This window comes from Pyxicephalus adspersus, chromosome 2 (assembly GCF_032062135.1).
Source record: "Pyxicephalus adspersus chromosome 2, UCB_Pads_2.0, whole genome shotgun sequence".
NCBI lineage: Eukaryota > Metazoa > Chordata > Amphibia > Anura > Pyxicephalidae > Pyxicephalus > Pyxicephalus adspersus.
This window is the reverse complement of record NC_092859.1, coordinates 85,178,348-85,201,862: the sequence shown is the minus strand read 5'-3', so window position 1 is coordinate 85,201,862 and position 23,515 is coordinate 85,178,348. Positions and strand designations below refer to the sequence as shown.

Sequence of the window (23,515 nt, the reverse complement as noted above, 5' to 3'; positions counted from 1 at the left end):
TTTTTCTTTATATCCCATAGGACTTTATTACCTGCATGCATTTTTTCATATTTTACATGTGTTGTGTTATAAAGCCTGTTCGGTTTGGATGGGCCACAATGAGCCTAGAACCCCGCATGCCACATTTTTCCAATGCATTGCACAGATTATTCACATCTGTGCCCTGTTGATACATTACAATACACATTGGTTGAATTGTGTTGTTGTCACACTGCAGTACACACTTCCACATACATTGTACATTTCTGTAAGACCGTGCACACGTGTGTCTATACACATAGTAGGGTTTAGAAATTGATCCAAAGAGAAGGAAATCTCCCTTATACAGCCATCATCAGAAGAGGTGTCCTTATTAGACAATTTTGCCCATATTTGTGTTCCAGTGACTACTCAAAAACAAAAAAAGGTTTTCCCTTTTTTCAGTGACCAAAGAGAAAGTGAATCTTCACAGACAATATTAAATACTTGACTCAAATAGTTAAAAATAAAAAGTAATAATCCCTGATTATTAAAGCAACAAGCAGGTACAGTAACCCTTAGCAACAAATCAGTAATGATCTTTTATTCTAACTGCACCATACTAGGAATGTGATGAATCGCCATGGGCTGCTGCATATCACACAGTTTCATTTATCATTGTTTTGGTACATCATCGCTTCTGAAATCATCTTGTCTTCTATACTACTTTGGGGTCTTTTACTCCTTTCAGAAATGGTTGTCATGTTTTATTCCTTCTATGTAATCCAGTGCACCTTGTAACCTCATTATTGCTGCCAGACATACAGACCATGTCTTTGTAGCAAGGGGAGACAATCATTCTCTTTGTGTAATTGCTATTTTGTGTTGATAACAGAAAATCTATACCTGTGGGAGGTTAATGTTCTCAAGTTTGCCAATGTTTATAAGTTACGGCTGCGTTTAGGTACTGTTTTTGGATTTGTAAGTCACATTTAAAGGATCCCACCAAGAATTTGGAGTTCCTAGATAAAGAAGAGGTCCAGGCAGCTTGTATTGGTTAATTTTTGTGTAAAGGTTATGGGATTTCCAGTGGATGGCAGTCAGGGCAGCAGTGGTTCAAACTGTGTTCATAGCTCAATCCAGGAGCTTGAATGAGTTCCCGGCTATTTATGCCACATGGTAGTGGCAATGTAATGGCTGGGCCTTGAGCATGCACACACAAAGATAAACCAATAAGCTGCCTGGTGGACCTCTTCTTTATCTAGGAACTCCAAACTCTTAACACTTCTTAACCCACTTGAGAAACCATAATTCTACCCATCCGATTCTAACCTAAAGTCACTATGATCCCCTGAGGAAGCCTTACGCCAAAACACGACGGGAAATGAGAGAACCTCTCTCTTTAATTGTTTTTATTGTAACGTTTAATGTTTTGTCATATCTACAGTTCAGTTGAGCTTTGTCTACAAACGTGTTTTGACTTTCACGTTTTAAAATATACAGAATATTGCCAAAAAACCCTCTCTAGTTGCTCAATTTTTTATATTGTCCATTTGAGGGTTTGGCAAATGTATATATTTAGATGGAGAATCTTGAGTGACTTTCATAATATTCACTGTTGAAAAAGCTAAACACACCATTAATAAATAAATATACAAAAACAATTTCACATACCAAAGAATTTGCCTTGATATGTCTTTTGCAGGACATAACTAGTACAATAAAAATGAAAACTGTTAATACCTGGGGGTATCACTGCTGACAACAGTGCATTCAGTCTAGTCTGTAAACATGTTTACAACATTTTGGACCAGAAGGATAACCTTTTCAGTCATGTTCACACATGGGCTAGGGCAGGGGTGCGCACACTTTTTTGGCTTGCAAGCTACTTTTAAAATGATCTACCAACAATAAAAATGCTAAATATATATATATATATATATATATATATATATAATACTGAGTATACTTTATATTTATTTAAAATATATTTTCTTTACCTTGCATAACAGCATGAACATGTATGGCACAATACAATTCTGTACATTTTTGGCCATTCCCTTACTCCGATGACGTCTTAAACTGGATGGAATCGGCCAACGTTTGCATAGTAGTTGCTGGTAGCCAGCCTCAAATAGACTTCCAAATGATCATCAGTCATGGTGGAATGGTATTTAGACTTAGTAACTCCTGTGCGCGGTAGAGTTTATTTTTATAGACAGGGCCCCGCGATCTGTTTGCGTTGCCTTTACGATCTACTGGTAGATCGCGATCCATGGATTGGGCACCCCTGGGCTAGGGTATTTCAGAAACAAATACTTGCAGTGAACCTGTCATAAGTGAAACATTTATTGGGCTTGGCATTGCTGACCTTCTTCTAATAATGGGTGATAGTTTGATGCTGATTCAATAACCGCATGCAAATAGGCAAAGTTGAAAGTAACATTCTGCATCCAGGTCAGTGACCTAAAGCATTGAATCTAGTATGTATTTGTGCCATGCAACTAGCATTTTATGATGAGAGAGATATGTATTGCAGTTACATATTTATCAGTTATTCCGGACTCCTGACATAATTTACACTACATTTCCTTAGACTTTTTAATATTTATTTGGACAAATATATTTTTTTGTATGTATTCAACATAACATACACAGTTTATTACAGGTCCCAATAGATAAGGATACCACAATTATCAAACCAATTAGTTAGAGTGGCCATACACTGGTCAAAGATTTCAAAATATAAGGCATTAGATTTGATAAAATCATTACACCTTAATTTTTCCCAATTGATGGTATAGTAACACCTCTGCACTCCCCTTGTTACAATAACAACACTGCTCTGCTTAACATTCATCTACAAGAGCTGTGGAATGTTTATTAATATAAGGAAGAAATCTGACACATGTAGTCTTTAATATTGTTCTGTTAAATATCTATGGCAAAGAATAACATGCAGGGTGCACCCAGAGCAACTAACAAGGCTTTTTTTTAATGACCTTGGTAACGAAAAGCCAGTGTAGTTTGTGTTTTCGGTGTATAATTTTTATTACAGCAAGCAATGTGGGAGAACCAATGTAATCTGCCTACAAGAATCAGTGTTTTCTGTAGGTTACTGTACTCTGCAAACTATCTCTTTAAACATTGATTTAAATCTGTGCTTGTTTTGCATGTTTTTATTCATATGGGTTGCATAGTCGGTTCATAGAAAGTTTCCCTAACTGTTTGATGCACATCTATATTCATGTAATCATTGATCCAGAGAAAGTACAGGCTGCAGTTGTTCTATACCTCTGGTTCCTAATGATGACATTGTCATCCAATAGGAGGATGGAAAGTCATCGCTTAGAATGTCAGGAATTGTTATAGGCCTGCATGGTGAGGCGTGTCTGGATTGTGCGGAGAACGAGCTGTAGGCAAGCGCCCAAGGAAATGTACTGTGCAGATCACAGAAAGCTTTAATTACTGCAGCACTTTCCTCTCTCCTACCTGTTTTATAGCAGCAAAATTTAATTAAGGAGGAGATGAGACTGTGAAATAATTACAGGCTTTATTTTTTTAACTATTTCAAGTCCTGAATATAGGCCTAATGTGTTATTTCTATAAACTGCACCAGTACAGTAAATAGAATTTATTCACTATTTAATGTTAATATTGATTGTGATCGCAGTCTGACTGCGAGGATGTATGCCTATCAATTGGCTGAGCTCATGCTGTTACACTGAACTAGGCTGAGCATATTAAGGACTGGAGAGGAGGTTACAGAACAAAATAGTGATCAGTCAAGGGTTTCTTTTTTTAAACTTGTCAAAACTAATGTTTCCCTTTCTGCTGCCTGAATTGGAATGTCTGCTGCTTTTGTAGCTCAACATCTGATTGACATGGGTCTAGCTGGGTGATTAGAAGGTCATGTCTATTTTGTAATTGCATGTTAGTCATTTACAAAGATTTTGTGTGCTCTTTGTACTTGTCCAATATGATTTACAGATTCAGATGTACAGTCAGAATACTGAAATCTTTTAGCCTGGGGGCAAACACAATCAAAAGGGAAATACTATTATAATATTTCACTAAAAAAAAGCGTCAAGCAACATATGACACAGTGCCTTAGTGATTACTGGCATGGATGTAAATTATTAGTGTTCATAACTTTTTTTTTTTCCCTTTTAATCTTGCAGCATCTGTTTCCTTTGTTGTTCATGGCATTTGGTTACATGACATTTTAGAATTGCAAGGGAACCTGATGCTGGAAGATTTCCCTTTGCCAAACTGTGTGACTTCAGTTCTGAAGAAGGGAGGGGGGAGGTAAAGTAGCTATAAAATGCTCACCAAATGTTCTTGTGTCTAAATAGTGAAATATCTCCATTTAGGGCTACCAGCCCAACATATCTTCTTAGTAGTGTCCTGCAGCCCACTACTGCCCAAGCTAGACAAGTTATAAGGGTAGATGGAAACTAAAGAATATTTTCTCATTTACCTCTTGGAAATTGAGCTTGCTGTCATTGGGAATACTTGCTAATAATTTGTCATTGCTATTGATGAATGAATCCCTTTTATATGTAACAATTGGGCAGATAAAGTTTAGATCTCATCTGATAGTCATTAAACCATATATGGCACTTTTTGAAGGTATCATATGTCTAGGATTGTAGATTGTCATTTGTTTGCAATGTCCTTCTTGTGTGTGTTGATACTATTGCAGCTGGGAACATGATAACCCTGCTCCATCCAGATCTTTTTTTGTATGGGTGAAATTGGGTAAGGGTAAAAACCATTGTCAAGTTTGGTATTATTGGCTGTGTTGAAGTATGACAGATGTTGGTGGAACAGAATATGATGGTAAATCTCCTTGATGAGGACACAGGAAGCATCAAAAGCCGCACTTTACAAATATTTGATTAGGCAGGGCTTTGTTATAGAAAGGGACATTTGTTGTCCATTCTTTATTAAGCATCCATACCTACCTGATTGCTGTGTAAATCTCTGGTTGTCGGGATACCCAGCAATCCAGACTGCCCCTGTGGCTACCAGGTTTGTGTAACTCCCACCCACCCAATGAAGATGGCCGAAGAGAGTATAGCAGGGTGTAGTTCTGCTTTAAAGCTAATCTCCAGGTAAGGCAGGGTTTGCTCAGGATACAAAAGTCTGCAGCAGTGGCATCAGAGCCAAGGGACTGTAGGGGACTGACTGCAATTGACATGTATACAGTGCTGGATTAGCAGTTTTATTGCTTTATTTCATTGGGTCAGCCTTTTCCATCATAAAGCTTTTATACCAACACAAGTGGAATATGTTATTTTTTGCCTGAGTTCTCTAGAATAGGGCTTAAAGAGAAAGCCACTCAAAAGAGAGCCCAGAAACAACTGTTTAGCATTAGTCTCCCAATCTGAGCTTGCAGTGTTATTGTCTAATTTGAATCTTACTAGAACGGTGACATTGTTCTGAGGAAGTAGTTCGAGGATCTCCTTAACAGGGCTCAGAGATTACATCCTATCCTATTTCAATACTTTTTGGTAGAATTATGCTTTCAGGTGCTTGAACATTGAATGTTGTGTTTATTTATTACTTAGATACTCTAGGTATCTATTTAAATGAAAGTATTGTATTTTAATTGTTAGAAGCTGATGAGGTGATGATTTTTCCACTGATATATATGATGTCAAGGTAAAATATTTTCCTGAGACTCCCTGTAGCTATGACAGCGGGAGATACCATATATGCCATATCTTGTTAGGTTGTTTTCAGCACTAAGCCCTCTTACACCCCCATTGTTGGTATATTATTATTATTATTATTATACAGTATTTATATAGCGCCATCATATTACGCAGCGCTGTACAAAGTCCATAGTTGTGTCACTAACTGTCCCTCAAAGGAGCTCACAATCTAATTTCCCTACCATAGTCATATGTGATTAATGTAGTCTAAGGTCAATTGTTAGGGAGAAGCCAATTAACCTAACTGCATGTTTTGTGATGTGGGAGGAAACCGGAGTACCCGGAGGAAACCCACGCAGACACGGGGAGAACCTGCAAACTCCATGCAGATAATGTCCTAGCTGGGAATCGAACCTGGGACCTAGTGCTGCAAAGGCCAGAGTGCTAACCCCTGAGCCACCGTATAGTTTTATGTATACTAAATATGCTCTTCTTTACTTCCTGTATAAATGTGTGATTGTGAAAACCTTTGTGCTGATACATCCACTAGCTGTACCAATTACATCCCTGAAGAAGCGGACATCAGTCTGCGAAACGCGTCGGATGATCTCAACATATGTAATGTACAATGTATCTAGCCTATGTAGGTTAAAATGTCAATTAGACTCTTTTTGACATTTGGTATAGGGAAAGAGGCATGTATATTTTAATTGTTGCTTTTTAATTAAGGAAATTAAAGATTTATGATTTTTACAATATTCACTGCTGTTAAAGTCCTGTATCTCTTTGCTTTTGTACTCTTTAAAGCTCCTTCCAATGGACATGATGAAATAGTTAATCACGGAAATTTAGCGACCTAAACAAAAATAGTGAGAAACTCAAAATAGGTAACACTAAAAAGCTTATTTTTTTTTTATATTTATCTAACGTGTGAAATGTTATTTAAATATGTGTTGCATCAATAAAGAGCAGGTTGGAGCTTTAAAGATTCAGTATGTTCGATATTTTCCAGCATTCCACTGCTGTTCATCTGCTATCTTCCTTGAGAAATGAACCCCTGAGCTAAGAAGACTTGGAGAAGTAACAAAAGTAAATGAAACTCTGGGTAGCTAACTACAAGATTTTCCCAGGGAAAAGACTCCTTTTGGATTTGGAACACGTCTACCCAAGTGGTTGGCTGAAGTGTAAATGGGCATACTGTGATTGCTAAAATAATCCTATCTCCATCTTTTGTAACCCCTGCATTCTGATCCAGGGTAGTCATCTCTGGCCTTCTAAATCCCTCTTCTTCTGTGAGATCAGCATATTAGGGACGTAAGGTTGGTGGACTGCTTTGTCCTGCTTGTATCAGGATGTGGTCAATGTGAGATGTCTGTATTTGCTGCTTAGAACACGGGAGACAAACCTAATGCCTTCATTGTGCTCCCCAAATCTAAAGCTCTTATGGTGTCAGACTCATCATCAAGCTTTATTGACATTGCCTAGGGCAGAAGAACAATGTGTAAGATGTGTTTTTATAAGACCGCCGTGTTCTGTCTATAGTTGAATTGCTTTCTCACTGGAAGACCGTATGAAGAGCAGTTGCCAACCTAAAGACCACTAAATTCATAATTTTGAATCCCACGGACCAATAATATGATTTTTTTTTTTTCAAAAAGATAAATGCATTTGTAAAATATTAATTTGCTTTTTCTCTCTCATTATGGGTTTATTTCATTGAAATCTAGGAGCAAACAAGAAATAATTTATCAAAGTCAAACTGTTTGATCCCATTAAATAACAGTTAAAAGAAAATACAGAGTTAAGGTCATACTTACCTAAAAGAACATCTGAGCATCTGAGAAATAAACAAATAAAATAAAACAATCAGATACTAATCGGTATTCGTGGAGTGGGGTGACTGGTATAAAGGTGGAAACAATACTGAAGCGTACAGCTTGGCAACAGTTGCCTTATACAACTTAAGACTACACTGACGTCACACTGTTCCGCTCTTGTTTTTCCATCTCTAGTACAGTTCATTAATTTAGTGCAATATAAAGGAGAAAATTGTCATGAAATATAGGAATTCATTAGAACATTTTTGTTTTATTAATAAAACACAAAAATTGCAAATAATGTCCAAATTTTTGTACCACTAAAATTTTCTTGAGGACTGGACCACTGGTTGGCGACTAGGACCATTGTATGAATGCTGCAGGTATGTAGTATGTGAATTGACATTTGTCTCCCCATTATAGAACTGTGTCCCACAGCAGTAGCCCCATTATAATATATAGCCTGTGATGCACTAATCATTATCATATTCAACATTATCGTTGTATTTAATGCTGCCAATAATTTATCATAATTTTTACTTTTTAATATTTAAGCCATAGCTTTGACACCCATTTGAGTTATTAAACTGCTTTACAGACTTGCTGCTTAACGGAACTTTATCCACAAGGCCTCGTACATCTACTTCCAGGAATCTAGTCCTTATCGATCTCCTCCCAGGGAGACATCTTTCCCTCATTTTGTATAAAAATACCATACCATGAACTGTTGAAATGTATTGTTACTTGCTATTGTTTATATTGTGCTCTATACACTAGATGATAATGGAGTTAAAAATATATTCATGCAGCTCCTTTATACCACATCTTTTGTCACCTTTAGCGCTGCTTACCTCCCTTCTAAAACCACAGAATTTTCAAACACTGGACAGTTCAGTGAAAAATATAACCTCTTGATTCACATAAAAGCATTCAACTCTATGCTATAAAGTAACTCAGTGATGGCTGTTTCATTTCTTGCTGCTTAACGGTCTCCATAAGAGTTCCTAAGCTCCTAGAGACCATGATCCCTGGCTCTACACTTTGCCTGGAATGTGGAACATCTCGAACTTGCAGCATTGGAAAGTTAAGTCTCCCCTAAATAGACCTGGGAAATGTATTCTGTGCTGTGTTCTGTATTTCTAGTCAGTAAAGGGTTTATTTAATTTTGTTTGCTTTTTCAAGTACTGTGGCAGGTGCCACCATTTTATTATGTCGCAATACTGCATGTTTCATTAAAGCAGAGCAGGATGAAGTAAGATCAAGGGCAGTGTCAATACGTAAGCGAGAAGGCTGTTTTTTTGCTATTTAACCTACTCAAGAGATTTCCTGTTTCAGTAAATGTTCAGTCAACATTATGCACAACCATCTATCAAGGTAACACAACAAAGGATGTTCATGAGATGTGTCCTTGTTTTCTTTATCCTTCACAATAGCTTTATAAAATGTACTAGTGTCTCATGCCCATATGTTGCATCTTCTTCTGGAGCATGACACATTTTTTTGTTAAATAAAAGATAAAATTGGTCTGGATTTAAAAGACCTCTTTTCCATTTAAATCAGAACTCTAACCCAAAATAATGAGATCAAAAATAAATAGCCCATAGACTAAAAATTAAAAAAACAACTTTTGCTGCAATGTATTTTGATTTGTTATGATTTTGTGTTATTCTAATTCAGATCTTCTGGTGGGGGGATTTTTAAAGTAAATCAATAAAATGAACATATGACCAAATCATGCTATTTTTATACATTTTGATAAGGCAGATTAGAAATCATCCCTCATTCATATCTGTACCTGTAAGCATTGAGGAAACATTTTTTCCCTAGCACTAAAACCTTACCAGCCTGCTAGATCTCTAAACAACCAGCAGATGTTTCCAAGTTGTTAGAAACTAACTGAAACTCGAGTCTTTGTTGTGATCTGTGTTTGAGAAGATACAAGTTCCAAATAAAAGCATCTAGGTCAGGGTGGCTTGTTAAACACACTTTACCTTGTTAGGAATATGTAATAGTTAAGTGTATATATAGTCTAGAACAGGTATAGTTAAGGTTTGCTACTTGTAACAATTTACCTAAATTATTATTACACAGTATTTATATAGCGCCGACAAATTACTCAGCGTCCATAGTCATTTCACTACCTGTCCCTCAAAGGGGGGTCACAATCTAATGTCCTTACCATAGTCATATGTCATTAATACAGTCTAAGGTCCATTTTGGGGGGGAAGCCAATTAACTGCATGTTTATAGAATGTGGGAGGAAACAGGAGTACCTGGAGGAAGCCCACACAAACATGGGGAGAACATGCAAAAGTCCATGCAGATAGTTACCTGGCTGATATTTGAACCAGGGTTCTATCACTGCAAGGACCAGAGTGCTAACCACTGAACCACCTAAATGCCCAATTATGTTGGCCAGTTTGTTGCATTATTCCTATTTGTTCTGACTAGTTTATTTTAATTATTGCAGATTGCAGTGAACTGAAATCAATAAGAGGAGAACTTAAACGTCGCATTGAGGTTCAGTCTGCCAAGCTCTTGCGCCAGTTGAAGCAGAAGGACAGACTACATCACAAACTGCAAAAAAACTGTGATATTGTTACAGCATGTCTCCAGGCGGTTTCCCAAAAACGTTGTAAGTATCTATTGGACAGCCACCCAATGTGGGTAACCCAAAGTGTTCATGTCACAAAATACTTGGCAAAGTTTAAACGGCAGTAATCCATAAAATGAAGCCCCTAATGGGTAACATTGCTTTTCTGATGTCAATGTGTTCATCAGCAAGTTAGGGAAAAAATGCAACAGGTGCACAGACCACATAATCTCTATATATACTAAATATAATATTTTAGTATAAAATCATTTATATCTATTAAAACAATTTTCTTTGTGTGGCTTTTAGACTTTTTGTCTCCACTGTTTGTCTAGTGAAACAATTGTGAAAAAGATAGGGGAGATATCTTGGACCTTTAACTGAGACGCATATAGGAGTAAAAACCTGACTGGCATTTAATCTTTCCCTAATCTAATACTAAAACAGGCATACTCATTAATGATGGCTTCATATTTTAAAAAAGATGGTAAACATCTTTTAAAATTACATTATTATGTTAAATGTTATGATGTTTAGGGATTGGATCTACTTAAAGGGTTAAGTTTAGAACTAGGTTATATATTATGAAGGACATCAGTTTGGGTCAAGGTTTTGGTGATCTGGTTCAGATAACTACCAAACTGGGAACTATATTGGTGGAACAGCTTTTAGTGTAAGTAAAGGATACAGATAGTGATATCATGTACAGACCTTTAGAATATAAGGGATTGATGAAGATTACAGTTCATTAATGTAGTAAACTTGCATGTAATAAAAGATGTTGAGAGAAAAATATATTTGTATTACTGGTACTGGTGTATTTGAATATAGTTGTATTCCAGTAAAGAAGCCTTGGGCTCTTCTTCCCCAGTTATATGATAGCCTATTATCTTTAATTAGTTTAGGCATATTAGACGGGTGAGATTTTTTTGCTATATCTTATTTCACATTGTTATTATAAAGTCATAACCATGGCAAGCATTGCCTTCAGTTATCACCAGATGTTTATATGAAGGAACCATTGATACCGCGGTGTAAATGAATAACCCAAAATAAATAAATGCTTTTGCTTTAATGTGCAGTATGCTATTGCTTTAAACAAATGTTCTAAGCTAACCAACCTGTGTTTTGTTTTTACATGCAGCATGGCAATAATAGGTACAGTAATTTGAAAAGCATGATAACTGCATCAGTGTGTTTGTGATTCTCAGCCATCTCATTACAAATAGCAATGCAGTTTTGGTAATATTTGGCAAAACATTGAACATTGGCAATACCTGTCCAATAATAAATGACATATCTGGTTTCTTACTTTTTCTGGTATGTTTGGTTTCCTATCTATTGCTACCATTTGCATTATGTTCCATTATGAAGACTCTTGAAAGACTCAAGGGTTGTCTTTGCCACAGAATTGCCTTTATTTTAATATGAAGTAATGTTACTTCCCGGCATTTTGGTTTAGAAATTCAACATCTTTTTTGTAAATTGGAGTGCTTTGTAAAGGTCTATATGCCAATTTATGTGCATTGTAGAGGATTTTAGGCAAGGAAATTATCACAAATTATACATTGTTTTGTGGACAAAGTCTTGTTTTGTGGAAGTATGAAAAATTGTTAGTTCAGTTTGTAAGACATTAAATTTCATGCTAACCTAAAACTATCACTTGAAAAAATTAAAAATAACATAGAATAAAAGGTTTCTAAAGTTACTTTTAGCATTGTCGATTAACTTCTGTATTTGGTAATATGAATATATCCAGGCAGTGGAAAACTGCATCAACTTAGGGAGTATTGCATTTTGTTTTAAGTAAAGGACAATTATGTCACTTATGTCTGCTGACACATTTCCATTATTTTTATTATTTTTATCTGGGCTTTCTTGCTGCCTCATGTTTGGCTTTCCTTATTTAAAGGAAACTTCTAATTCTGAAACTCCGGCCTGTAATAGGTATGCAGAACACCCGATCTGCATGCTGGTTAGAATTGGTGATTAGTGATAGGCATAGAAGCCATTGAATCAGCATGGCATCCAGGCAACCAGAATTTTCAGAATAAAGGGGTCCACAATAGCAGGTTTTCTCCATATGGGTTTACCTAATAGGAAACAAGGCAATTAGCTTTTTAAAAGATGATCAGTAATGGTGGCTGACTGACTTCTGTTCATGCAGGTTCTTTTTAAAACCAACATTGTACGGAGAGAAATGTAAGTGCTCCCATTGAAAACCACCTTGTGCTAGCTGCCAGATTCTCTGGTCTAAATAACTTTGAGCAACTGACATGCAATAAAAGTTCAAGTGAGCTTTTGGTCTGCATCCGTGTTGCTGGACTTACTGAGCTCTGCTTACCATGGGTTAGGTTAGCATGATAGCCAGTCAACTAGCATTTTCAAGAGGAGTGTTAGTAAAGACCATCCCTAGATTCCTTAGTACAGATTTTTGGTAAATCTTACAATTTGCATACAGCAGAGAAGGGTAAATAGTCAAGATTTTAGTGCAAAGCCTTACAAAGATATTCCCTGGCAGTGAGAGAATGAAAGCAAATACAATTTGAATATGACTACTAGTGACTACTTCTTTAGCTTAATAACCTATTATAACCTATTTTCTTTTTAAATCCAAGTGAAAAAATACATATATATTTATGTATCATAAATAATTAAATTATTGGCTCAAATTAGATTGAGCTCTAGAAATTAAAACCAAGAACCCTTGCAATGGGGTCTACCATTGCATTTCAATGGTTAAATTCTCATTTTTGACTGGGGGACAATAAAAGAGGACCTAATTTTTCCTATACCTTGCACTCCTCGCAGCCATTACTCTTCCATTTTCTCTGATGCGCCAGGTTGTGAGTGGGCCCTACATTTCTTCAATTACAAAGCAGGACCATTTCATTGTAGGTGATAACAGTGCCTGTAATTACAGAATAGAGAGAATTCTAGGAGACCACATGTTGCACAGAGTAGAAGCCTGTGGTAGTGTGGAAATAGTAAGAAAACATGATTACATTTTTCCTGTTTCTAAATGAGCAGAGGTAGTGCAGAGGTAGCTACATTACAGGGATTTTCTATTTATATTCTGAAATCTTGATTGTTTTTGTGATAAATGAGTGTAGTCATTTAAAAATAGAAATTGCTCACTGTATGTTTCAGATTTGATATCTTTGCCAAGAGAGTCTAAACCATGATCATGTAAGCAATTCAAGTGTTTCTTTTTATGTGTATTTGTTAACATAGCATAATACTGTGGTTTAAAAAATATATATTTTTACTTCCCTCCTAATTGTTTGACTCATTGACAAAAAGAGCAACATGTCTTATAAAAGGTGTCACTAGTTAACAATACATGCAATGAAAGTGAACCTGGAGATACTTTCCTTGGTGCACCTACTACTGTGAATAAATTGGTGAAGCCATATATGCATTGTTATAAAAAACCTTAGGCTTCGGATAAAGAAAGAGGAGGAAGTAAGCAAGTTAAAGTTTATTGATGTAGTGTTTTTGGATTGGTATTTAACTTACATGGGTTAGGCTGTGTTAAAAGTGCACTTATTTTTTAAAGACTGCAGGCAATGTGTCCTTGGCGTTGGAGTAGGCACAGATGTCTCTCTCCCACTCAGCATGAGCTAATGATGTTTTTCATGTCTTACTAAGAATTGTCAGAAAGTTGATTTTGGGGGAGAGGTTTTTGTCAGCATTGTGTGTTTGCTAAAGCTGAGTCCTATAGTGATTCACTGAAGATCACATAATGTCACAGATTATTCAGAAACTGGAACATTAAAGGAAAACTGCAATCTACTATGAAAGTAAAAATATATATGTGGAGGCAAAACACATCTTTACAAATGCTTGTAGGATTCTTGTTGTTTTCTGAATAATATGAAAAGTTGAACCACAGGTCCTCTGACATGGTCATTTCTATCAATAAATGCCCCTTTCCTTTAAAAACTCATGCCAAAACTGTGCACCTGAAAGTTTCACCATAAAGTCGGGCTAGGAGGACTTTCCCAACATCTATTTCAAATATTGGCTATAGTTGTTTGAAGGTGTATAGGTGTGTGTGTTTTTAAAAGTAAAATAATGTCAACAAATAAGAGCTGCCATTGTGGCCTTCCTAAAATTCTAGCTGACTGACTGTAATGGGATTTTGACAAGATAGGAGGATGGCGTACAAGCGTCCAGGTTGAGGACTTGTGTGGCAGTTTTGGGAGCTGGCACTGAAGTTAGGGGGAGCTGGTTTCCTGTGTGGCAGCAAACTTTTGCATGCTATACATGTAACTGGCTATAAAGCTGATCCAGTGATTGGCTTTTATACTTTCTAAATCACTGATGTGGAAAAGTATACAAATCAAAAAATGGAAATACTTTAGTACTAAAGCAGAGTCTTGGAGCAATTGTCAGGAAAGCCAGGCAGCTTGAATTTTCAGATGGATACCCTAATTAGAGCCTCTGAAAGTTCAAAACCCTAAGTTCATTAAGGGGTAATAAAGCTGAACCTCTAAAATTAAAAATGTAAATTAATGTATTGTAAAAAAAATGTAATTTTTTTTCTGCACATTAAACTATTTTTGTAAAGTGAAAAATATTTATATCAGCTGTCTACCATTTGAAAAACCTCTTTGCTGTTTCTGTATCTCCTCTCCCCAATCATGATGAGTAATGGTTATCCACAGAGCCAGTACAAAGTTGGCACTGCGTCCATTTCCATGTGTTCTTTATTTCTTGCCTGGAATATCATTTTATTTTGCCTAATCAGATCCTTGCGAGAAGTCATTCTAGGTAATATCACTATGTCTAGGGCTCTGTGTGCAATTGCATCTTTTTGCTAATGACAGTTTGAACTATATGTTGTCAACTATATTAATGTGGCAATAATTACAGTTGTCAACAATTGGCAACAAAAGCTTGGCATTTTTCATAGAAACGTGTTGCTGGCAGTGTCTAAATGTTACTAAGAGAAGAACACTGAAGAACCCAGATGTGTGAAATGACTACCCATATTTTAGCACCATTATACTTTCCAAAATTAAAAAGGCACTAATCAAATTAAAGCCTAGAGCCAGTGTTTCCATAACATCCCCTTATTTAAAATACAGCTGCACACTGAAAGCCTGGATTTAATGTGTTTAGCTTATCTGCAAAGTGCTATCTGTCCTGGAAAGGTAATGGACAGAGAGAGAGGAGTGGTGATTAATGAAAGTGATTCTTCAGGAAATAAAATCTGTGTCCTGGTAAAGCACCTTTTCACTTCCTGGACATGTTCTAGAGGCTTTTGTAATGACATTTTGAAAATAAGTACATATATATTTGTATCATTGGCTTTATGTATTCGAATTGTTTCCTATGCTATCAATGTAAGATACAGTTATACAAGATTGCCACACAAATCATGGAAAATTTGCTAAGGTTTTGTTAACGTATCCGGTGCATTTGAGCTGCCTTTTGCTTTCTCCAGCCCCCTATACAGCTGCACTGGGAAAAAGAGGGATAGGGCTTGGAGACAATTAGTTATTCTGCATGCAAATGTGCTGACAGGAGAAGGAAAGATAAGTTAGCAAAGCACTGAACCCATCAGTCTGCTGCTGCTCTTCTACTGTCCAGTCAGCGCACTGCTGTAGTTCTGAATCTAATATCTATGTCTCATGTAGTTCTCTAATATCCATAACTGTAACAGAAAGTGGAGTCATCTGTCTGGCTGGGCTGATATGACAGTAACTTCTTCTATATATATTTTTCATCTGTGTATTTAGTTTTAGCATGGGCTTAAGGATACTTTTTGTCTGGTGTAACATAAACAACAATTACTTACCATGTTATCTTCCCTCCCATGCCTCAGGTTGTGGGCAGACTTTGTGTAGTATAAGGAGGTCCTCTGACCCCCAAGCCATGAATGACGAAGTGTACCCAAGCTCCTTAATGTGGCACTACTAACTTGCTAAGGGAATGAACAGCTCAGAGAAGGGAACAAAGGAATTAATAAAATGGGAGTTGCTTTGAAAGTGTAAATGTATATTTTAGGGTTAAAAATCTAATTGGAGTTAATAAATAATTATTGTCGAGAGTAAAAGGAAAAAACTGTCCAAGGTTGAGACGTATTATAAGACATATATATGAACCCACAAGGCCTCTGTTTCAGCTCAGATACAGGAAAATAGCTACAAGGTTTTATCTATGATACTATACCCCACAACGCTTTGATAAGAGCAATTATTGTTGGCAGTTTATTGGAGCTTTGGGCTCATTAGAACACAACGTGTGGTTATGACCAAAGCTTTGTAGCCAACCCTGGGCCCCTGTGTAGAACCCGTTTGCTGAACTGATTTGGGATATTTATGTTCTCCCCTGGTGACAAGAAAGTGAGAAAAAGACCTAATAGGGTGAATTCCAACAAAGCCCTGTAATTACCCAAAATGACCATATCGAAAAAAAGGATGCCATGTGATCATTATTCATGGGTGCAGAACTGGGGGGAGAGATGAGAGAGGGTGTGTTTGTTTTTCCTTCTGGTATGGAAATGGCTTTATTATTCTGTAACGGTAAAATATGCACTGTGCGGTATATGTATGTAAATGTTGGTAAAACATGATAAAGTTAGAATTAATAAAGACTGGTAATGGTTCTGTAAGGGCTAAGAAATGTCTAGGCATCAAAGTTAAATTCAGTCCAGTCTCTAGAAGTGGGTTCCTCATCCCAAACTTACCTCCACTGTATGTGATGACACCAGCATTCCAATGGCCATCAGAGCAGCCAAAGGAAGCAGCTGGAGGACTCTTTGTTATTATTCATACTAAATGTATTATATGGGTGGCGGGGGGATTAGGTGACAGCAAGCAAGCGGACCACCCTGATATATGTGTGCTGCATAAACAAGGAGATGATTTATAGAAATAAAGGGGGATGAAGCCAAGTAACACCTGGAGATAACACAATGAAAGTCCAGCATTAGTTATTAGTGGAGTGCTATGTTTCCATGTAGGGTGAATGTGGTGATTGTTTTCCATTCACCCAATATTGGGAATATCAGGGATAAGTGTTGGTAGGTGGAGCATCCCAGGCCAGTCCCTCCTCATCCCTGCAATGTACACTCCTCCGCACTGCAGATTTCCTGACAATAGACGGCTTGTACGAGCGATTCCCCGGATCTGCCGTTTGATGAGATCGGTGATCCCGGGTGATCCAGGCTGGAGATCTGGTAAACAGATGCATTGGTGTGATTGCTGTGAGAGCCGCATCTGTCACCGGGCTGCACCTAGATGAGACAGGAGAAAAGTACTTGCAGCTTGAGGAAAGGGGGGAGATGCTTGAAGAGGCAAAATGCTGGAGGAGTGGGCAATATCCTCAGCAATGTGCTAAAGAAGAGGAACTGCATCGCCAGGACAGCACCCCGACTGCTCTGCACCCTGGAGCCAGGTGAATGATGCGGGTTATGTGGGGGCAGTGCTGGGCGAATGTGCCATGGCTGTCATGAGTCATCAGGGGTAGGAGAAGGTGGCACAGGATTCATCCGTGGTGTAATCTTGTTCAGCTAATCCGCTCAGCACCAGTTGCTTTGTTATCAGAAGGGGCTCTGTGCCATGTATTCACCTGGTATGAATCTTGATGTGTATTGCATGTACAAGGCAGGGATCTGGATTGATTCATAGATGGAAGGCCTGTTGCTGTCCGTGTTTGGCAGTGAATGGGTGCCTAGAAGGAAGCTGATGACGTCACACGTGTGAATCCATGGCTGAGATGTGTGTGTGATGAGCTTCAGCACTGGACAGCGCCCTTCACATCCAGGAAATCATCACACTTTGTACATTCCTCATATATGTCCTGATCTCTGCATATCCCGTCTGCATTGTTCTCTGCATTCACCTAATAGCTAAACATACATATGTTTTTTTTACAGGGGTAGACACAAAATTGAAATTTACACTTGAACCTTCGCTGGGGCAGAATGGATTTCAACAGGTAAGTCTTTGGAGATTTGTGTTTGTAAATCTGTGCTCTTATAAACCATGCTAGATACAGTTCTCTAGAAGAGAATACTACATAGGTAGAGTTTGCAGTAACCCAACTGATAAAATAATAATATAGTTATACAAGTCCTCTTTATAGATCTATTCCTTCTCTATGCAGTGAAAATGGTACATGGAGTATATACCGTATATTCAGCCTGGTTACAGTGTACTGTGTTTTACATTATTATTAAGTACTGGTTTACACTGGGTACATTACTGTATCTTCAAATTGTATTTATATATTGGAAAAAGAATTGCTGTGATTTTTGGCATTTTAGATAATAACAGAAATTAGTTAAAGTCTCCATCAATATTGTGGTGAATGGTTCAGCCTTGCAACCATGGTGTGTATTTAAATATACTTTCACCCCATTTTTCACATCGGATTTCATTAGGATCAACCTATGATTTATACGTTTTTTTTCTACTTGAATCCAATGTGAAAATGTGTACATTTCAGGTACAAGTTGGGTGAATCCTGGGTACAAAACATTTTTAAATAGACCCTAAGTGTATTTAATAACAATATGTACAGCTAAAGTTGAACCATTAACTATAAAAGTGTGCAGTAAAGACATTTATTATGGAAAAAAGAATACAGTCAGTGTTTCCATGTGGATGATATGTAAAGTTTAGTAATCTATTTCCATAACTATGTTTACTAGGTTGTTCTCTGCGAAACTATCGCCTGCATAGAGAAGCCCATCACAATCAGGGCTTCATGAAATCTATGGGTTCCTAGGGGTTCTTTGAATTGTAAATGATTGATGGCGCCTGCATAGTTCTTCAGCCAACCCTACTGTACAGTCAGCACTATGACCCTAGAGATCATTAAAGCTTTCTTCAAGGGTGGCATTCATTTGGGGAGCATTCCTCCAACTGATCTCTAATGTAAGGGGTATGTTTCCCATTGACACCTGAGGAAATCACTTTAGCAGGGGTTCCCCAAGACTTGAAAATCATTTTAGGATTTCTTCTGGGGTAAAAAGTTTGGAGAAAGTCCAGCATAGAGGCTTCATGATGTTGTGTGCCTAGGTACTGCACCATGGCTGGCACACATGGTAAAATGTGTATCACATGGTCACATTTCAAACACTTGATGAAAACATACATCCATACCTGATCTAATTGTTAAATTTCTGCACAGCATGTTTTTATACACCTGTATTGAATATCGCCTGAGAAATATCAGACTGGACCATGCTTAGTGTGTACAATCTATATAATCTGTTGCTGACATCTTTTAATTGACTGCATGTTCCAAGTGTTTTTTTGGCAATACATACAGATTATGTCTCTGTCATTAATAAAACCCCCGCTGTCTGTGTCACTGTGTAGAGCAGAGTTTCTCAACCAGGGTTTCTTAAAAGGTTCCTGGAGCAGCTAGCTCAGTTTATAAAGAGGCATTCTTCCTGCTGAAGACCCCACTGATGTACTGTAAGTTTTCTGGATGTAGTATTTAAAGCAGGGGTTCCTCTTTATTTGTCAGGGCAGAAATCGATGGGAAAGTTTCACTGTTGTCATCGGAGAGAAGGAGGAGGGGAGATCTACCCAACCCAAGGTTGTCATGCCAGGGCAGGAAGTGTAGGGAAATGTCTAACGGCAACACAAGCAGAAGTAAAAGACGTTCACCAACAGTGCCCCATAGAGCAGTTAAACCTGATGGGTGTTTTAACCTGTGTTTTAACAGGTACCTGTGTCCCCTTGTAGGATATAATGTACACAAGCAACAGGAGGTTATCACAGCTTTACCCTTTATATATAGAGAAGTCCAAACTCAGGGTTGCAGCACACTTCAGGGGTTATTAATCATATAAGGTTTTCACTTACAATTTAGAAGGTAGATTTGTTTTTAAGCATTCCATCTATGTTTTTGTTTTCTCTTTCTCTAAGCAGTGAAAATAGTACATGGAGTATATACGCTGTATATTCAGTCTGGTTACATTGTACTTTTATTTTACACTGAATGGTAACATAGTTATGAGTACCGGTTTGCACTGGGTACATTACTGTATCTTCAAATGGTATTAATAAAATTAAAAACTTGTAGCTTATTATTTAAAAATGTTGGACATAAATATTTGATTATCCTTAGTGGGTTACTCTCTGCTTTTAATAGGAGTGTGTAAAGATAAGGGACTCTCATGGTTCTGTTTTCTGTGTTTCTAGTGGTACGATGCACTCAAAGCTGTTGCCAGACTTCCCACTGGAATACCTAAGGAGTGGAGGAGGAGAGTAAGTACTTGTTAACATTTAAATACATCCGTTTAGTTTATTATTATTAAAAGGAGCAAATCAATTTTCTTTTCTTTATATAAAATGCTAATGATTGTATATTTCATAAAAAATATCATCTTGTTACCTTGTGGCGTAAAATCACAATCACAGTGAAATGAATCTGTTTTTATTTTACTGATTTCAGGTATGGCTGACACTTGCAGATCATTACTTACATAGCATCTCTATAGACTGGGATAAAACTATGCGCTTTACATTCAATGAAAGGAGCAATCCTGATGATGACTCCATGGGAATCCAAATTGTCAAGGTAATACCCTTCACAAGCAGCTTTTAGTATTAGAAAGGGATGTCTGCGCACTTTTATTGGACCTGGGCCAAGTGCATGCTTGCATATGTAGTAAGAGCCTGAAAGCCGAGGAAGAAGTGCTATTTATTTGTGACGAACACTTTCCTTATGTGGTGGGCAGCTTTGTTTTTTGACCAATTTAGAATTGGCTTAAGTGAGTGCTTTGGATTACGGTACTTAGTTTAGCACAGAATCATGTGACAGGAGGCCACAAGCCTAGCCAGTGTCATGTAAGCAGATTGTTATATAAAGGTCATATTACAGTTCATTAAGCATGCATTTACCAATTTCATGAGCAATATATACTTTTTTTTTAGGATCTCCACAGGACTGGCTGCAGCTCTTACTGTGGACAAGAGGCAGAACAGGATAGAGTGGTACTTAAAAGGGTCCTTTTGGCCTATGCTAGATGGAACAAGTCTGTTGGCTACTGTCAAGGGTTTAACATTCTGGCTGCGCTTATCCTGGAAGTAATGGAGGGTAACGAAGGTGATGCACTTAAGGTATGTACAGCTGTTCTATTACTCTTATTCCTTTCTTTTATTTTCTATTTTGTTGTTATTGCGGCATTATTGTACTTTTGTGTCTGTTTTACACATGGTTTTCAGTACTTGCAATGCTGGTAGATTACAGATACTCCAGCTCTTGGCAAATGCTTGCATCACCATTTACATTGTATATAATATACAATATACTTTATTTTGATTTTATTTAGTGCTTTGTGTAACTCTATATAAAATACATTGATGGCTCTGCAAGAAAAGCAAAAATGATTCTGTTTTAGAATATGTGTGGTAAAAAAAAAAAACTCCCTGGATTTTTATCACAGATGTTTCCTCCCCTTGCCTGTGCTTGGCAGATGGCCTGCTATTGCTATCCTGATTGACAGGCTCTTCTGACCTCATCTCCTTTGTAGAACTCATCACTGGAAAAAATGTAGTGGTTGGAAAAAGCCTGATTGCCATCTGCTTCTTTTCTAAAAATCCTTGTGGTATGTTCAGTATACAAGAAAAGTGTGGTATTGTACCTGAAAATGGTGGATATAAAAAAGGGACTGATACAGTATGTTATAATTATGTATGTTATAAAAAAGGGATCAATACAGCTATGTTATAATTCATCATTTTTCCAAATGTGTACATACCTAAAATTGAAATGGCATTAGCCCTGTGGATGTCTATTCTTTATTCTGTACATTAGGGTTTGGAGAGGGCCAAGGAGACAATCGGGAGTTCTGTAGAGGAGAATGTGGGTAGAAGAAAGCGCATAATGTGTAGTTTTATAGTGTTTGCCCATTTCAAGACATTAATTCTGTTAAAAATAACATGAAATTGTTTGCAGTACTGTTGTCAAAAAGTTTTGTTTCCTATGATTTACCTTGGTATAACGCTTAATTCTCTTTATAGATTTTCTAACCACCATATAGTGTTAGGGCCTTGTTGGATAAAATGAATAATTATTTAATGTTAAATTAAAATCCCTGTCAAGCCTTTAAAATGTTACTTCATTGTTGTAGAAGCCATGCTATTTTACTAGTCACTGTAATAAAAGATGATTTCCTGCAATGGTGATCTGGCGTCTATATGGGGCTTACAACTTGATGACCTGAGAGGTCCAAAACTATTCGGTAGTGATTAGGCCTATTGAGCTGCTAATTCTATTTTTTTTTTCTTTCCAAGATAGAGAGTACAGGGAGAGAACTAGGTAGGGCTGGGATAGAAGTTTGGAAGGGGAGGGTGAATCTGAGCTGGAATCCTATTGTCAGAATTGGGTGGGAAAAGGGAAGACCAGAGGTTTTGGAGGATGAAAACGCTGTGGTTGGATGAAAGGCGATGGAGGAGTAGATGAAAGTTACAGCCATGCTGTATGAAAAGTTGGAGTCTGTTTGCCTGCAGAATTTACTCCAGGGAAGATGTGGTCTGTCTAGCCAGGAGATTTTTAGTCATCAGACAGGGTATCAATCGGCTAAAGGCAGATGGATTGAGATTTGAAGGTTGTGCTTTTTATAGCAATGTCAGGTGCTCCAAGAGTTCAATATTGTTTCATTTTTTAATGCAAAGCTCTGTTGATTTCCAGAGGGCTGAGGTGCAGACCCGGGCAGCATTCACCATGTGAATTATTACAGTATTTTTGTAGGGCTAGACAAGTTTCATTGTGGTTCATAAGGGAAAGAATAAAGCATGTTTGTGAATTTGTAAGTGATGGGTGATTTGGTACCAGAAATTGGTCTGGAGGGCACAGGACCAAAACGCATGTACCTTATCACCTGCTTTGGCACTATCTGCGAACACAAATCTGTGTCAGGTGGGGAATGGGGGGGTACATGCATGTGGTAGTACTTCACCAGCACCTTTTAGTAAATCAACCTCAAATACATTTTAATGCTTTGTGAAAACTCACAGATCAATGCAACTTCATTTATCGAAGAAAGCTTTTGCTAGTTCTGTGTTTTTCTTCAGCAAAGCATATGCCTAAAATTAATATTGATTTACCTCTTAACATCTTTTTGTCCTACTGACAGCCCTTCTCTATGTAAATGATTTAATGTTTCTTCCATTACCCATATAATAAGATAGGGACAGATACAGTCTTGCCAATAGCTGCACAGCCTGGTGGACAATCTGTATTTTATTCATGGGGTTCCTTTCTCACTTGGGCACAGCTACAAAACCTAATGGGAAAATGTATCCTTATAACCAGTTGTAGTTTGTTTATGGTGATCAATTCTATGATATATCTTACTAGTATGCAGTGTGGTGTTGGGATAGCAGTGCCCCATTAGATGTTCAGGTTTAATAGATATAATTATATATGTGTGTTGTAAAATGTACTAAAATCTAGATGGTCTGTATAGAGTTTTAGGAATTCCCAAAGCTGTTCACAGAATATGTATTATCTGA

At 37.3% G+C, this 23,515-nt stretch overlaps 1 protein-coding gene across 4 annotated transcripts in view; it reads left to right on the top strand.

Annotated features, from left to right (window-relative positions):
• The window catches only part of TBC1D30 (TBC1 domain family member 30), a 36,177-nt gene that overhangs the window by 1,678 nt on the left and 10,984 nt on the right, over positions 1-23,515 (top strand). For 2 of the 4 annotated variants that reach the window (XM_072401303.1, XM_072401302.1), the window contains exons 3-7: positions 9,906-10,070; positions 17,917-17,978; positions 20,198-20,263; positions 20,451-20,576; positions 20,933-21,118. In XM_072401303.1, the coding sequence (XP_072257404.1) occupies positions 9,906-10,070; positions 17,917-17,978; positions 20,198-20,263; positions 20,451-20,576; positions 20,933-21,118 (605 nt within the window). Of the gene's footprint in view, positions 1-9,905; positions 10,071-17,107; positions 17,436-17,916; positions 17,979-20,197; positions 20,264-20,450; positions 20,577-20,932; positions 21,119-23,515 lie in introns of those variants that run through there. The other 2 variants (XM_072401305.1, XM_072401304.1) reach the window with 1 other exon arrangement.